We start from the raw sequence: 17,672 nt of genomic DNA, 5'->3' as shown, positions 1-17,672 counted from the left end.
GGACTGATGTGTCAGTAGAGGAGAAGTTTAGGGACTGAGCCAGGGAGCACTCTGGTGTGTAGCCAATGTGGAATCTCTAGCACAGGAGGCTGAGGAGCCTTTCCAGGAGAACATGGTGACACAGAAGACAAGCAAGGAAGTATTTTAAGAAGCATGGAGCAATTAAAGTGGGTCAAGTGCTAAGTGGTTGGGTGGCGAGAGCATAAGAAATTGGCCAGTGTATCCGGTGACCTGATGGTTAAGGGTAATCCTGAAAGCCATTTCAGGAGGATGTTATGGTTAAAAGCCTGAGCAGAGAAGGTTGAGGATAGAATGACAGATAAGAAAGTGAGTGTATGTTATTCTTTCAATACTTTTTCCTGTCGTGGTATCGAGGAAATGAGAATAAAGGGGAGAGATAGGTCAAGGGAGATTTATTAATCTAGTTATTTTTTTAGAAGATGGGAGGTCAGGGTCTATGCTTGTTGAAGATGATGATGATGATGATGATGATGATGATGATGATGATAAGAGAGAGAGAGAGAGAGAGAGAGAGAGAGAGAGAGAGAGAGAGAGAGAGAGAATTGTTGATGTAGGAGAAAGAGGAACAATACTGTAGGAGCAAAGTCCTATGGGAATGGTACCATGTGCCCAGTGGAGGTGTCGGACTTGGCTGAGAACTTGGATGTCCCCCTATTGTTTTAGGAGGAAAGGCAGAGAAAACCAGGACAGGTGCCAGGAGATTCACACAGGAGCTCCTGTCCAGTGGTCTTTATTTTCTCAGAGAAATAAGAAGCATGGCCTGCTTGTCTATGTTTCTTGTTTTTCAATTAATGGATACACAAACCTGAGTAATTAAAACATAAACTGGTATAGTCATAATTTTGATATATAGTCTCAAATTATGGAAAAGTTTGTGTATTACAGAAACAGAGTGTGATTATTGGGTAGTATTAACTGCCCACATTCGGTGTATTTTCACTGGCCACACAATTTAACATGTGACCATATATGTCAGGCCCTGTGCTAGGGTTTTATCTTAAAGTGTAGAGAGCAAGACAGAGACTTCCGTGCCAGTTGTTACAGCAGTGTGGAGATCTTGATGTCAGGATGGGCCTTAGAATCCATGTCTCGAGGGACCAGAAGGATAAAATCTGATCCCACCCCTCAAGTCTTGCCACAGCCCTTCATGTCCCCTACAGCCAGCCAGAGGGAAGGGAATACCTCTCACTCATCTATGTAACATCTCTTTCACCCATCTGACATAGTGTCTGGCATATAGCAGACTGCTTTCTGCTTAGTGATCTGACATGAGACTTTTTACTGTAGCTTGTGTTCAGAATAACAGCAACATTTCTTGGGTGCCTTAAGGTTATTTGAAGATATGATTACCCATGAAGAATGACATTCTTAAAAATTACACATTAAGAATGACAAAATTTATAAAGCCTATCAACCACGCTCCTTAAACACAGTTTGACATGTTATTTTGTAGAATAATTGTGTGTTTGATATCATTTTATTTCAGTAAATGTGAGTTTTTGTAATTTTCTTTTCCATTTTTTAAAAACTATGATTGTCCTGGCTGGTGTTGCTCACAGAAGGTTCGATTCCAGGTCAAGGGGATAGGCCTGTGTTGCAGGTTTGATCCCCCACACCAGTATGGGCATGTGCAGAGGCAACCAATCAATGTATTTCTCTCACACCAATCTCTCTCTCTCTCTCTCTCTCTCTCTCTCTCTCTCTCTTCCCCTCTCTCTCTCTCTACACACACACACACACACACACACACACACACACACACACACACCTCTCTGTTTCACTCTCCCTAAAATCAATGGAAAAAATAACCTCAGGTGAGGGGTAACAAAAAGTTATGATATTATGTTTGGAACACTGAACATGATCTACCCTCCTAAAAATTTTAAGTGCAGAGTGCAGTATTGCTCAGATAGGCCCAGTGTGTAGAGCAGATCTCCAGAACTTATTCCGCTTGCATAATTGAAACTTTAATCCCACAAAGTAGCAACTCCCCATTTCCCCCTCCCTTAGTAACCACCATTCTACCCTGATTCTAAACAGTGTGACTATGACAACTCTGAGGATATACTCTTTTAACAACTTTCCTATACACCACACAGCAGTGTTAACTATGGCCATCATGTGGTACATTACCTCCCTAGTACTTGTTTATCTTACAACTGGACGTTTGTACCTTCCTCCAATATTAACTTATACATATTAGTTTATTACTGGACTTACTACCTTGATGAAGAATTTTCTGCTTAACTTTTAGTCTTGTCTTCCTAACCTGTGACTTTCCTGAAGCCCAAGACCCTGCCATCCTCAGTACCTATGATGTTACCTAGAACATAATGGGCACGCAAAGACTATCAAAGGAATGAATCACTGTGGGCGGGAGACAGTCTACAAGAGAGCAAACAGGGTGACAGGATTGAAACGTCTATGAGTTTAAATGGGTGACCATGGACTTATAGGCTAAGAGGGCCCTCATTCCCTTTTCCTGAGCTGTTCCTCCAGTCTCCCAACTCCAGATGCTCAGGACACAGAGCTGGCTGTCACACACCTCCCCGCCCCATATACAGTCAATCATCTGAGACTGTGGATTCAGCCTCTTAATTCCTCCCGAATTCTTATCTTCTGTTTCATCTGCACACCACTGCCCTTAGCTCAGCCCACTTTCTCATCTGTAGTAGCCTTCTCACTAATCTTCCCGTCTCCCATCTTGTCTCTCCTAATCCCCATCCAGGAGCCAGAGTAAGCTTTCTAAAATGCACACCTCACCAGTACTTCTCAACTGGAGCCTATGATTTTTTCTGGACTGCCGGATGAGGTTCCAACTCCATCAGGTAGATTATTAGACCCTCCATTACCTGGCCTCTGCCTAGCACTCTAGCTTTCCCTCCAGCCAGTCTGTGCTCTTCTCATCAGGTCTTTGTATGAGACAGCCCTTCACCTGGGATGCTGTCCATAACACACTTGCTCAAATCCATGTATAGGCTGGTAAAAGCACTCTCTTAGCGTCTCAATTTTTGCTAAGACCCAAAGGCCGAGGACAAAATCTCAAGTGGCAAGGACCTTCCATTCTAAAGTTATCTTGAACCTTACCTCACATCATTTGTAAAAGAAACCAGCTCCAGGTAAAATGCAATCTCAATGTGTAAGGTAAAAAAATACAACTTTAAAATGAAAATGTAGAAATAGGTTCATGATCTTGGGGTAGACAAAACGTTTCTTCACCAGAATTCAAACAGCACTAATAATAAAGGGGGAAGTAATAAGTTGAACTATGTAACACTTGGGCTATTATCTTCATCAAGGGACACCAGTAAGTGAGTGAAACCAGAAGCCAAGGAGTGGGAAGAGATATCTGTCGTACATTTTGGCAGTATTTAGAGAAGGTGAATAGCTACCAGTATAAACCGATGGCACAACCATTCCTAGGGTCCTAAGGAGTACCCTACAAATGGAACCCTTAGCCTCCACAGTCATCGGACATGAGTCTTAGAGAAAATCTAAATAAACTTTAAAGCAGAAGTAGAATGAACCAAATTTATTAATGACTTTGCACTGTAACAAAAAATTCACAGGAAATTATCGACAATGTTCAACTCTTGGGGCAGAAAGGAAATAAAATGAAAACTGTAGCAACAAATAATTATAAAATCACAAACAGAACATTGAATACGTTTTGTGGCATGTGGTCCAAGCTAGGCTTAAAGTTTGTAGCATTCAATGCTTTCATCATTCCAAAGAGCAAAGAAAGAAAACACAGAATTTACAGGAAGTTCGTTCGGGGTAGGGTCTCCACCCTTCTATAAGCCACTCAATATTCCTAGTACTCATGTGATGGGTACTGTTCTCTGCCCTTCCCAGTACTTTATGAGTTGGACATCTTCCCTTGCCCCTATCCTTTGGAAGTGCTCACATTTCAGACATGGGCTGTGTTCAAGGCTCATACGATGCATAAACATAGCAGTGGGTGCACAGGAGATGCTGACATGTAGTGTAAGTGGGAGTCAAGGGAAGTGCTTGTTGGCACTGTTAGGGAAGCTTCTGCGTGGTGCTCCAACTACTAGTCAGTGGCAATCAAACAGGAACAGCATAGCCATTTCCACATGACTGACATATTGCACAGATACAGGTCAATTGGGCACATCCCCATCTATTGGAATACTGACCCTAGAACCAAAAGGAATGCCAGCATTTATATGCTCCTTACTCAAACCGATATCGTGGTTGGCTGGGCACAAAGACATTGTCATCATAAAGATTAAACAAGACTTGCCTAGACAGAAAACAATCATGTCTAGAACAGTGGCAAGAGTCAGTGAATACTCTAGAATTTATGTGCCTTGGAAGATGGGTTTTAAACACAGCAAAATACAAAGCTGTTCTAATGCATAACTCAAACAAAACTGTTCTTGCAAGACAGCCTAGTGCAAGTTAAAGCTTTGGTAGATTCGTGTCACTTTGCTTAGGAACTGTTTCCCTCAACAAATTCTCAAAGAATTCTTCTCTAAAGTGCATATTAAAGTGTGCTTTCTTTAGGACTCTTGTGGAACAATTGGTGCACTTCTATGGCTTCTCCCCAGAATGGTTTCTTGAATGAAAAACAAGGCTGGATCTCTGCCTATAGCTTTTCCCACAATACTCACATGTAAATGGTCTCTCTGCAGTGTGTGACGCATAGTGCACATTAAGGTCTCTTTGGCGTCTAAATGTTTTTCCACAACTCTGGCATTTATGGGGTTTTCCATTTGTGTGGATTTTTAGGTGTTGTATAAATTGTTTTCTATTACAAAATCGCAACTTACACTCGGGGCAAGTGGATACTCCTTGACTAGAAGAGGTTTTCTGGTGTTCTGTGAGGTGTGACACCTGAGAGAATCGCTTCCCACACACGCTGCATTTATAGGGTGCCTCTCTTGTGTGAACTCGAAGATGCCTTTGCAGGTTTGACCTACGAAGGAATCTTTTCCCACACTCAGGGCACCCATGAGGGAGCTTTCCTGAATGAATTTTCAGGTGCCCCTTAAAAACCTTTTTGGAAAGAAAATCTTTCCCACACTGAATACATCGGTGTAGTTTCTTTGGGGCACTGTTTTGTGCATAGCCTCTGGGGTTGAGAGGCTCTTCCTGGTTGGACCCCTCAGCGCTCTCTGCTGGAGAAGGATTCTGATCATAGAGCGGCTGTGTGTGGTCTCTGAGTAGCTGCTCTGCGGGATTTCCCATTAGGTAGTTTAGCTCTTCGAAGTCTTCTGGAAAATTGGGATTAAGAAGTACATTTCTGTCTGAAGAAACAGAAAATAGATACATACTCTCCAGTTATTTCCGCTTTGACACATTTTCTCTCCCAATATCAAAATGAAGACTGTGAACAGAAATTGCAGATGTCACCATGTTCCAAGAGGAATGGAGAGCTAGTGACTGAGAAGAGTTATACTCAACGCTGCTGGGAAGATACAAACTTCCAAGTGCCATCCCAAACCTTGTTACCCTGGGAGTAAAGATTAATTTTTCTTTAGTTTCTTCCCGAGCATTGCATGAACCCTCACTTACCTAGGTTGAAGTCAAAAAATTCCAGTTCTTCTAGTTCCTTGCAATCCTGTAGTTCTTGCCCCCAAGGCTCTTCGAGTGCAGGCTTTGGCGACAGGTATTCTAGCCATAGGAGAGATGGGAGGAAGGATAGTTTGAGTCAACACAGGTTTCTCCAGAGTCCAGGTCTCTTCTTGGACACATAGCCTCTCATGATCTGCCTACTACCTTCTCAGCATTGCTTCACCAGGAGCCTCTGACAAGTCCTTTGTGTTTGTTGTGCTTTTTCGTTTTTCAGGATACCAGTAAGAACAAGACCCAAATGGCAGGGTGGGGGTGGGGGGAGGGATTCTATTGTGCTCAGTTCAACGATATTTTCCTCCAGTCTATGGAAGGGAAGTGAATCCATTCTGGTGTGAAGTCAATGCACTGAATGAGTTCCACATCTGTTTTGAGAATGGAATTATGTAGGTGAGGGCCAGAACATGAATTCAGTCTTTCTAAAGTGTTACCCTATTAAAACTGACAAACACTGTCTTATTGACTGCCAAGCAAAGAGAGAGACCGGCCAAAGTGTGGGGGTTAGGAATGGTAACTGGAATAGTTTTAGTAAGAGAAATTCAAATTAAAATGGCAACTGAAGTAGGTCAGCAACAGCAAAAATAATCTGTATATGTATGCTTCAGCAGAAGTCTAGAAGTCGATTCTCTGGAAACTAACCAAAATAATCATCAAAAACAGTGCTTCTCACTGTCAATCTAAGGACAACCAGAAGATGTTTCTACACTCACTCTTCTCCTGGGTCTTACCACTGCCCCCCTCAGTGAGAGCTGCTGTGGCTCCTGCCTCTTTCCACACACCTTCCTCGGCTCTGTTCAAGTTTACTGATCTGCAATAAAGTGTAGGTTGGAAATGGCTCATTTCAGATTGAAATACAAGGACATCCTATCTAATAAAGAGGGAATATGCTAATTGACCCTCATGCCACTGCAAAGGTGGCGGTGCCCACAGCCAACAAGAAGGGAATATGCTAATTGACTGCCCCGCCCTCAAATATGGTGGCACCCACAGCCAGTAAGGAGGGAATATGCTAATTTACTGCCCCGCCCTCAAAGATGGCGGTGCCCACAGCCACAAGATGGCGGCGCCCAGTCCCCTTAGCTCCGCGCACCTGCGTCTGGAGTCCCCTAGTCACCTCAGCCCCCCAGCCACCCAGGGCCGGCCCGAGGCGCAGGCAAGCCTCAAGTGGCGGCTGCCCAGCCACCAAGGGCCGCGCGAGGCTCAGGTAACCAGGGCCGGCCGAGGCTTGCGCTGCTGGCAGTGGCAGCAGCAGAGGTGTGATGGGGCATCGCCTTCCCCTGATCTCCAGGTCATCTCCCGCCCGTGAGGGCTTCCGGACTGTGAGAGGGGGCAGGCCGGGCTGAGGGACCCCCCCCCCCTCCAGTGCATGAATTTTCATGCACCAGGCCTCTAGTCCTATATAATAAAAGGCTAACATGCAAATTGACCAAATGGCGGAACAACCGGTCACTATGACGCACACTGACCACCAGGCGGCAGATGCTCAACACAGGAGCTGCCCCCTGGTGGTCAGTGTGCTCCCACATGGGCGGCATCACTCAGCCAGAAGCTCTGAGCTGGCCTGAAGGCTGGGGAGTGCAGTGTGGTGGCAGGAGCCTCTCCCACCTCCTTAGTGACTGCTGGCTTAGGCAATGGGGAGCCAGCGTAAGCTGACAGTCGGACATCCCCCAAGAGCTCCCAGACTATGAGTGGGCACAGGCCTGGCTGAGGGACCCTCTCCCCCCCCCCCCCCGCCCCACCGAGTGCATAAATTTCGTGTACCGGGCCTCTAGTATTTCAATATTAGGGTTTGTAACATGACATGAGTAAGTTAGTTTGGCTAATGTTAATGTGAAGGAAAATTTAACTTTCAGGACATTGTATCAAAGCATAGGACATTGACTAAAATACCTTATTTCTACTTTCATATTTTGAAATACAACTCTTCCTTTTGTTCATGCTTGCATCTCAAAGGTAAGCACAGGATGAGAGGGTAGGAGCACAGGTCAAATAAAAACTGGAGGTCGTGCATCAGAGGAGAGCTGCCATCAAGTGAAAGTGTGAGCGATCTGAAAGTGGCGGGTGGACAGCAGCACAGCCTTAGGGTGCCAGAAACTTGGAGGCCCAGAATATACCCAGTAAGAGAGACTTGAAAACCAGTTCAGAATGGCAGGATGTGTTCACATGGTGGTTCCCATCCTGTACATGGAGCATAGAGTTGTTACTCTTAAGGCTGTAGACTTCATCACAGGTGACCATGAAACCAACTCAGACACCTGCCCCTCAGGTGAAAGGCAGTCAAAGATGAGACTAGTCAAGGACGAAAGCAACCCTGGAGGCAGACTCTAGCACCCATGAGAACACAGCCAGGAGTATCATCACCAGGCAGCTGCCCCTTCCTGTGCAGCACCCAACCAAAGAGGACTGAGAGCTGTCACCTTACTTCCTCTCCCCAGCATAGTACTCCCTGGTGACAGCTTTCAAAGAGGCTGGCCCAAATTGTGCTCCTTGGTAGTTGTTAACCTCATGCACTTTGTCACTGTCTACCAACCTCACCCCACCCACATCCCTCCTCTGTAACATTCAGATCTTTGAGGATCAGGTGCCCTCAACCTGCACTGTCCAGGCTCTCAAAGCCCTGCTCCCGACACTATCACTAGTTTACATTCCCCAACCTATGCTCACAGCCCATGCCAGCTAAGGGCACTAACCATCCCCCTTTCATGCATCTCACACCCTTCCGACCTCAGTTCCCATCTTTACTCATACATTCAATAAAATACTGTCACAAATGCTGAATGAACTGGACACTGATTCAAAAGACTTTCACAGATCAGTCCTCCTTCCGTATGCCAACATAGGGAAACAACCACGGCGCTCATCACAAGGCAAGCCTGTGAGTGAAGGCGAGCAGACATTAGCACTCACATGCTGTGGTCGGAGGGTAAATTGGTACAACAATTTTGGAGGACATTCGACCATATCTATTAAAGTTTTAGATGGATATGCCCCCTAATCAATCATACCTAATCTAGATATTTGTTCTGCTGACACATGCCCATGGAAAGATGCTGTGTGTTTGAGACCTTGTCCCCAGGGCATTTTGGTCAAGAGTGAATATCAGTCAGAAGTCATGCCTTGATGCCTACTTCTGCTGGCAGGGCTCTTCTCTACCCTCAAAGGCCACAGTAACCACCCCAGAAGTTGTGCTGGAAATGAGCCTAAGGTCATGAATGAGCACTCTATGCTTTGGGCCCCGGGTTGTTCATTTCTTCACTCCCACCTGGGACTCGGTACTCAAAAGTCTGCAGGTGTCAAACTAAAATTCTCACACATCCAATTATTTAAAAATTAGCCCCCAGAAACAGAATTTTTAGCCACTTAGAGCCAGCCTCCTATGCATAGCTCAGAAAATATCACCCCATGGGGGAAGAAGGACACATATGTAACACCTTAATCAATAAAGAAATTTAAAAAAATATATCACCCCACAACTGCTAGCCACTGCAAAGATGGGAGCCTTATAGTTATGGGTCCCCCAACTGCTGCTGCCCTTTGGAACTCCCTGACCTATAGACTCCCAGTGTGCTTCTGGGCTATTACCTCACCAAGACAGGCAAGCCAGCCCTCTGAGTCCTTACTGCCTGGAAAGTTCCCTTGTTTTCCTCTCCTTCTGGCCCCTGACTTCCTCCACAAGCACACCTGACAGAGTTGCCCAACAAAGCTTGTGTGTGCTACTGCCACCTCCTGGTCATATCATCTTCCTAGATCAGCCCCCAGATCCCTTGGACGCTGTACAAGTGTTAAGGAGGATGAGACTTTGGTGACCAGGATGTAGAAATGGAGACCTCCCAGTCCACAGGACAAAGCATGTTATATCACTTTAAACAGTGATGAGAAAGGGGTACTTTCCTTTCCTCCTAATGAATATATTTTACTTGTTATATCATTCTCTTTCTCCCTTGTTTGATATATTAGTACTGGAATTTCCTGTACTTTGAAGACTGAAGTATTCAAATACAGAGCAATAGTACTTCTCCGTATCACATGTGATCTCTGTATCTGACACTGTTGCTAAGAGAAGAAAATTCACACATGTAATGGTAACTCATATGCAGAAAGATGTATAATTCAACACCACTTGCTAGGCTCTGCCACTTGTTGCAGGCATACACACAGAAATACAGATGTTTTAAAAAACTCGTTAACAGATCAGAGATGTAGGTAAGGTAAAGACTGGAATATAAATGGCAATACTTTTTACAGTTTGGCTTTGACCTTAATGGATATGCAGATGTCCTTTGGGCTTTTTCCTCCTGGTCACCTCTATGGAAAACAAGACACAGTCCATGTCTCTACATCACCAGCACTTACTAGAGCAAGCTACAAAATTTGGTACCTGGACAAATTGAATAAGTGCAGAAAATGAGACAAATTCATGACCAAACAACCACACGGTGATGTTATGAGTTGAATGAATTCTATGCTGGTGGTGGCAATGCACACTTCACATGTGGTCCTACTCTTAGGCCTGGGATGGAGCAAGCCATCCTTTCCAAGGACAGGGCAGAGTCTCACATGTGTCCTTCCCCATTGTCTGCCAGACACTCAGAGAAGAGAGATGGCACTTGGAATGGAAATCACAAGAGAGAAGGAAAACCATAGGCAAGCACCACAGCTAGAATTCCTATTGCCTTCAAGAGCAAATGGGTCCAAGTGTCAAGGATATCCATTCTCATGCATGTAGGACATGGGAAAGCAAGGAACCCAGGCAAGGTACCCGAAAGTTTAACAGATTTTCGAATTCATACGTAATGATATTTTCTAATCTGATATCTCCCAGGGTCTGCCCAGAGAACCTTGTGCTTTATCACTCAGTAAAATCCTGGAAAGACCTCAACCACCCTCAAGACATCAATGAACTTCTATGAGCCTATCTTCCCCTGCAGTTTCTCACCCTGAACTAACTCCTGTATTGTCTGGAGCAGTGGTTCTCAAAAGGTAGTATGTACAGCACTCACCTGGAGTTCCTGTTAAAAAATGCACCGAAGGTGATCCTGATATGGAGGATCTGCTTACCATTCCTGGAGAAACACTGGTCTAGGTTTTTATGGGTAAGATACGTATTCCTTTTACTGCAGCAAGCAATTAAATCCTCTTAAAGGATCTGAAGTGAGTATATTAATAAAGTATCATGTTTGAATGGGACTCTTATGCCATAATTACAACTGAGGCCCGTGGGACCCACAACACCACAGATTCCACTGATAAAAATTGGCTGGGGAAATTAATCTTTATTCATATCACACATACTCCCCTCAATTTCCTTTATAATATTCTTGGTCAAAGACTCCTTCCTGTGTGGGCTCATTATCTTAAGAGATTTTGAATCCTGTTCAATCTAACAATGGGCATTGTGGGCAGCTATTCCCCAAGGGATGTTTCCTACTACTACTGTTTATAAGAGCTATCAATTTTCATCCATTACTCAGTGTTTCTAACCAACCCCACCCCTGGAGAGCTCCTGAGCTCTCAAAAGAGAAATCAAGGAAAAGAAATAAAATCATTGCCTTACCAAGAGGTTCCAGAAAGGGCTGGTCTTCCCCAGCAGCACCGTAGCATGGCTCCTGTGGGATCCACACATCTGCCAGTGGGGCCTCGGGGACAGTTCCCATTGCTTGGAATGGGGGTACCTCCAGGTGGGTATTTGGTATCATGTCTGCTATTCCGACTACTGCTGGATCTTCCAAGAGCTTTTCCTGACTATCAGTCTGGAGGAAATGCCAGAACCCATCACTCTAAAATCTATCTAGACCAGCAGTGCCCAGTAGCAATATAATGCAAGCCACCCAAGTCAATAAAAATTTTCCTGTGGTCATATGAAAAATAAAATAAGTAGATAAAGTCAATCTTAATAATATGCATTATTTAAACCAGTATATCTAAAATATCATAATTTCATAATGTAATCAGTATAAAGAATTATCAATGAGATATTTCACCTACTTTATTGTCCACCCTAAGTCTTCTGAATGGGGTGTGCATTTTATACTTATAGCATATCCCAATTTGGACTAGCCACATTTCTAGTACTCAAGACCCACCCTTGGCTGGTGCCTACCACATTGACAATGCAGGATTAGACCACAGGAAGAAAAGAGTCTCTTGTAGAAAGCCAAACAATGAGACACAGAAAGGAAGGGAAACCATAAAAGCATTACATCCTGGAGGCAGGAAACTTTGGAAGAGTCCTTCATACAGGCTAACTGCAGAGCCCCATTTATACCCAAGACCCCATTGCCCCTAATGCCAAACAAGAAGTACTTCCTCCCATCTCCAAAGATGCTGCCCTGTGCTCAGCTATCATATGTCCCAAAACGCTTTAGTAGGTGGTTCTGTTCACAGGACAGGGTCACCGTTCCCAGGAGGAGTTTTGGAAATGATGGTAGGTGGTGGCTCGCAGAATTAGTGGGCAGAGACGGAAGTATAGATAATGCACAGTGCAGAATTGCTCCTGTGCCCCACCTACCTTCAAATATTCATGTAGGTAAAAAGAATCTGTCAAGAACCTCACACTGTTGGTCATATAATCACAAAATATTTTTGCAAATGTTAGCATGACTTGCATTTTCTGGAAAAGCACTCCTTTGGAAATCAAATCATGGTGATGTCAAGTACAGCAAACGAAATGTAGTCAATTATATTGTAATAACTATTTACGGTGCCATGTGGGTACTGGAAATATCAGGGGGAACACTTTGTAAAGTACATGGTTGTCTAACCATTATGCTGTACATCTGAAACTAATACAAAACAATATTGAATACAAAATTTGACTTTGGGTGATGGGTACACAATGCAATATACTTACCATGCACGTATCATAGAAATGAACACTTGAAACCTATATGACCCTATTGACCAGTCATTCAATAAATATAATTTACATAAAAGAAATTTTTTGAAGTTTTTCAAAACAAGACTATACTACTATTTACTCAGATTCATCAATTTTGTTCCCCTTTGGAAAATCGTACAATCAGCAGCAGCACTGTTCATTGTGTTTAAGCTGGATTCATTTTAATAATTGCCTGTCATCTTCACAGTGAGTCTATGCAGAGAGGCAAGCATCTGACTACTTTATCAGATATTCTGATGTGCTCAAGCCCAGACATGTGGACACTGAAAAGTTTTTTAGTTTATAATAAACTACCTACCTATTCCTTTCTATTTCTTCTTGATTCCACTTGACTCAGATTTGGCCAACTTGGTTTGCAAAGATCATATTGTAAATATGATCATGTAGTAAATATTTTAGGCTTTGCGTGCCACATTCCTTCTTCCTCTTTTTTTTTTTTTTTTTGAACAATGCTTTAACAGGTCAAATCCATTATTAGCTTAGGGGTATACAAAACACGCTGTGGGTGGATCTGGTCTGCAGGCCCTAAAGCATAACAGCAGTGTTTTTTGATGAATGACTGTAAGTAGGTCATGTGATCCATGAATTTTATTTAAGCATATTTACTGGGACATTAGAAAGTATTTGTTACAGAGGGGAATTGGCTGAGGTTGGAAACCACTGACCCATATGTTTTCTCTAGCAGAAGAGACATGAAAAGGACTGTGCAGAAATTTGGGGCAGAAGAATGACACAGAGACAAATGTCAGATCCAATCCCACCTGCCTCTGATACCCTTTTGGTCTAGTTCCCCAGATCCCAAACTCTTTTCTCACCTTTGTCTCTGTTGTCTCAGGTTTCATCTGTATTTCTTCTAGGAGTGACAGAATTCTTTCTGTACTCTCGGGGCATTGTTCTGTCACCCAGGTCTCTAGCTCCTGGGGCATAATTGTTAGGTATTGTTCCAAAGTTAGAAGCTTCACCATTTGTTCCTTAGAACGCATCTTTGGCTTCAGCCATTCAGAGCAAAGCTCCAGGAGTTTGTTGAAAACATCACGAGGCCTGGCTGCTTCTTTGTACTGGAACTGCCTGAAGCGCTGACGGAAGAATTCGGTTTCTTTATCATACTCTTTAAACACTGAGCTAGGATTCAAGGAGGCATGGATTGCAGAACCCAAGATAGTCATCATTGCTGCCTTCCAGCAATGTACAATTTACCTGCTGTCTAAATTCCTAGGTTCCAATGTGTTTCTTTGCGTATTTCCTGGGGGTAGACACCTACTGCTGAGGAAAGTGCAAATGAGAGAAGCAGCATTGCTTATCAAAGGGGTTCCTTATCTCCCTTAAATGCTTGCTTTTTAGCAAAGCCCTAAAGTAGTAGATTATATTCTTTTGGGTAGTTTTAAGAATCTGACAAAAATGTTAAAAGGCCCTCTTGGAGTGGCTCAGTGGTTGAAGTGGCTCAGTGATTGAGTGTCCACTTATGAATCAGGCGGTCACGTTCAATTCCCAGTCGGGGCACATGCCCAGATTGTGGGCTTGATGTTGGAGAAATTGGAGAGATACATGCAATAAAAATGAAATTAGACCACCTTATTACACCATATACAAGAATAAATTCCAAATCGATTAAACATTTAAATGTAAGACTCGAAACCTTAAAACTACTACAAGAAAACATAGACAGTAAAATCTTGGACATTTCTCTTAGGAATATATTTTCTGATATAGTTCCTAGGAGAGGGAAACCCAAAGAAAAAATAAACAAATGGGACTACATCACACTAAAAAGTGTTTACACAGCAAAGAAAACCTTGAACAAAAAGAAAAGACAGTCTACTGAACGTGGAAAGATATTCCCCAGTGATATATTTGATAAGGGGTTAATACTCAAAATTTATATTAAAAAAACACATACAACTCAACACCAAAAAAATAAGAAATCATCCAATTAAAAATATACAGAGGACCTTAATAGAGACTTCTCCAAAGAGGACATACAGATGATAGACATATGAAAAAGTGCTCAACGTCACTAATCATCAGAGAAATGCAAATTAAAACCTCAATGAGATATCACCTCACACCTGTCAGAATGGCTATTATCAATAAATCAACAAACAATACATGTTGGTGAGGCTATGGAGAAAAGGGAAGCCTTGTGTACTGTTGGTGCAAATGCAGATTGGTACACACACTATGGAAAACAGTATGGGAATTTCTCAAAAAGTTAAAAATGGAATTGCCTTATGATACAGCAGTTCCACATACGGGTATATATCTGAAGAAATCCAAAACACTCATTTGAAAGAGTATATGCACTACTGTGTTCATTGCAGCATTATTTATAATTGTCAAGATATGGAAGGCACCCATGTACACATCAATAGAAAAATGGATACAAAAATTGGTGGTTCACCCTGGCTGCTGTGGCTCAGTTGGTAGGGTGTCATCCTGCATACAAAAGGTTGTTTGTTCAATTCCACATCAGGGCACATGCTAGGGTTGTGGGCTTGAGCCCAGGTTGCGGGGGGTGCGTGAGGCAGCCGATCAATGTTGTGCACTCCCATCCATGTCCCTATCTTCTCCCTTCCTCTCTCTCTCTCTCTAAAAGAAAAAAATCAGTGAACTATTCTTTTAAAAAAGTGGTGGTACATATATAATGGAGTATTATTCAGCCATAAAATGAAGAAAATGTTACCATTTGCATGGATGGACATAGAGGGTATTATGCTAAGTAAAATAAGTCTGTAAGAGAAAGACAAATACCATATGATTTTACTTATGTGACATCAAAAGAACAATATAAACAAACAAAATACAAACTCATAGAAACAGAGAACAGACTCATGTTTTCCAGACAGGAGGCAGTTTGTGGGGCTGGGTGAAAAATGTGAAGGGATTAAGAAGTACACATGGTAGTTACAAAATAATCACAGAGATATAGTCAATAATATTTCAATAACTATGTATGGTGCTAAATGGGTACTGGAAATTTGGGGAAGGGACACTTTCTAAAATATATGATTGTCTAATTACTATGCTCTGCAATGGAAAGTAATACAAAACTATGCTGAATGTAAACTGTAAAAAGGAAAATGAACATATGTTAAAAATGTAAATGCAATGATTTAAATAAAAGTGATCTTGGCAAAAAAAAGATTTATTTGGATGAAAATGTTAGACATATTGTTTAAAAATCACTCATATTGCCAGAAATATACTTATTTATATGTAGGAAAAGTTTTGACATATTGTGAGACATCTTACAATATAAAGCAACAACAAAATCTGATGAAAGCAATGGACTCACTTGCTAGAAAATTACACACACATTTCCAATTCTGAATCCAATTTTTAAAAAGTTTATAAAATGTCCAAACTTATCCATAAAACCTCTAGAACTGCTATCCAATATGGCAGGCACTAGAGCCAGTGGATATTTACATTGAAATTTATTAAAATAGCACTGCGCCCGGCTGGCATAGCTCAGTGGTTGAGCGTCGACCTATGAACCAGGAGGTCACGGTTTGGTTCCTGGTTAGGGCATATGCCTGGGTTGCGGGCTCAATACCCAGTGTGGGGAGTGGGGGAGGCAGCTGATCAATGATTCTGTCTCATCACTGATATTTCTATCTCCCTCTCCCTTCCTCTCTGAAATCAATAATAAAAAATATATTTAAATAAAATAAAATAGCATATCATCTCCTAGCTACATTGCAGGAGTAATACTTATTATACTAGTGAGGAAACCTGAAAGTTCACATAGCTTTTAGTAACCCTCAGTCACCTGCAGTTATGGGCATCTTAGCAAGAGCCATGCTCTGCAAAGACAGCAACTTATCAATCTCTCATTTTTCTCCACTTCAGGTATGTATAGTTGAGCCAACATCATCAGGAACCTCATATGCATTCCCAGGGTTTTTCTCATGACAAAAACACACTGCCAGAGCAGGCCATCAGGATCTGGTCTGCATTAATAACGAAGGATAGTTATCATGTTCAGCATGCTAAGTACCAGGTGCTATTCCAAGCCATATATATATATATATATATATATATATATATATATATATATATCCTATCTAATAAAGAGGGAATATGCTAATTGACCATCACTCCATCACAAAGATGGCTGCACCCACAGCTGAGGCCAAGTTCCCATAAGGAGCCTTAATGAGCAATCAGCAGGGACCTGAGGCTACACCCTCCCCCACCCCCGTGGGGCTTGACAGGGGACCTCAGGCCCCGCCCCCCACCTGGCAGGGCTTGACAGGGGACCTCAGGCCATGCCCCCCGCCCTGGAATCAGGCTGGGGGACCTCAGGCTGCACCCCCTGCCCCAGTGCCAGGCCAGGGGACCTGAGGCCATGCCCCTGCCCGGCGGGGCTTGACGGGAGACCTAAAGGTGCACTTCCCATCCTGGTGCTGGGCTAGGGGACCTCAGGCTGCTCCCCCTGCCCCAGCGCCAGGCCGGGGGACCTCAGGCCATGCCCCCCACCAGGTGAGGCTTGACAGGGGACCTCAGGCCCTGCCCCCCACCTGGCAGGGCTTGACAGGGGACTTCAGGCCATGCCCCCCACCCAGTGGGGCTTGACAGGGGACCTGAGACTGTGCCCCTCTCCTGGTGCTGGGCCAGGGGACCTGAGGCTGAGGCTGTGCCCCCCCCCCCTGCCTAGTGGGGCTTGATGGGGGACCTCAGGCCATGCTCCCCACCCAGCGGGGCTTGACAGGGGATCTCAGGCCATGTCCCCCACCTGGAAGGGCTTGATGAAGGCATGCCCCCCGCCCCGGTCTGGGATGGGGGACCTCAGGCTATGTCCCCTGCCTGGCAGGGCTTGACAAGGGTGGGACTGGCTGGGTCTGGATCTAGCCCAATGCGGGGGGGGGGGGTGCGGCCGGGTCTGGGTCTCACGCAATTTTGAGGAGCATGTGGGTGGGCGGAGACTTGACTCTGGGTCCCGTGGTGTGCCCCAGACTCTGAAAGGAGGAGGGTTTTCATATACATTTTACTAATTTTCTTTCATCTCTGACACTTCTATTATAGAGAAAGGGCAAATAGCAATATTAAATTATTTCCTCTAAATAATCCCCTTTTAATGTGCACAAATTTTGTGCACCGGGTCAGTAGTATATATATATATTCATTTAGCCCTCACCTAATGTTAGAAAGTGGG

At 43.6% G+C, this 17,672-nt stretch overlaps 1 protein-coding gene across 1 annotated transcript; it reads right to left on the bottom strand.

Annotated features, from left to right (window-relative positions):
- Positions 1-4,578: 4,578 nt before the first annotated feature.
- LOC308240393 (zinc finger protein 449-like) lies at positions 4,579-13,686 on the bottom strand (the record flags this gene model as incomplete). The annotated part of the gene is made up of 4 exons (XM_080653326.1): positions 4,579-5,294; positions 5,563-5,661; positions 11,174-11,369; positions 13,333-13,686. The coding sequence occupies 4 exons, from the start codon at positions 13,684-13,686 to the stop codon at positions 4,579-4,581; spliced, it is 1,365 nt and encodes a 454-aa protein (XP_080509452.1).
- Between the last annotated feature and the right edge of the window lie 3,986 nt (positions 13,687-17,672).

Source organism: Plecotus auritus (assembly GCF_963455305.1).
Source record: "Plecotus auritus genome assembly, chromosome: X".
In the NCBI taxonomy this organism is placed as follows: domain Eukaryota; kingdom Metazoa; phylum Chordata; class Mammalia; order Chiroptera; family Vespertilionidae; genus Plecotus; species Plecotus auritus.
Note: the sequence above shows the minus strand (reverse complement) of the source record. Positions and strands in the feature narration are given on the sequence as shown.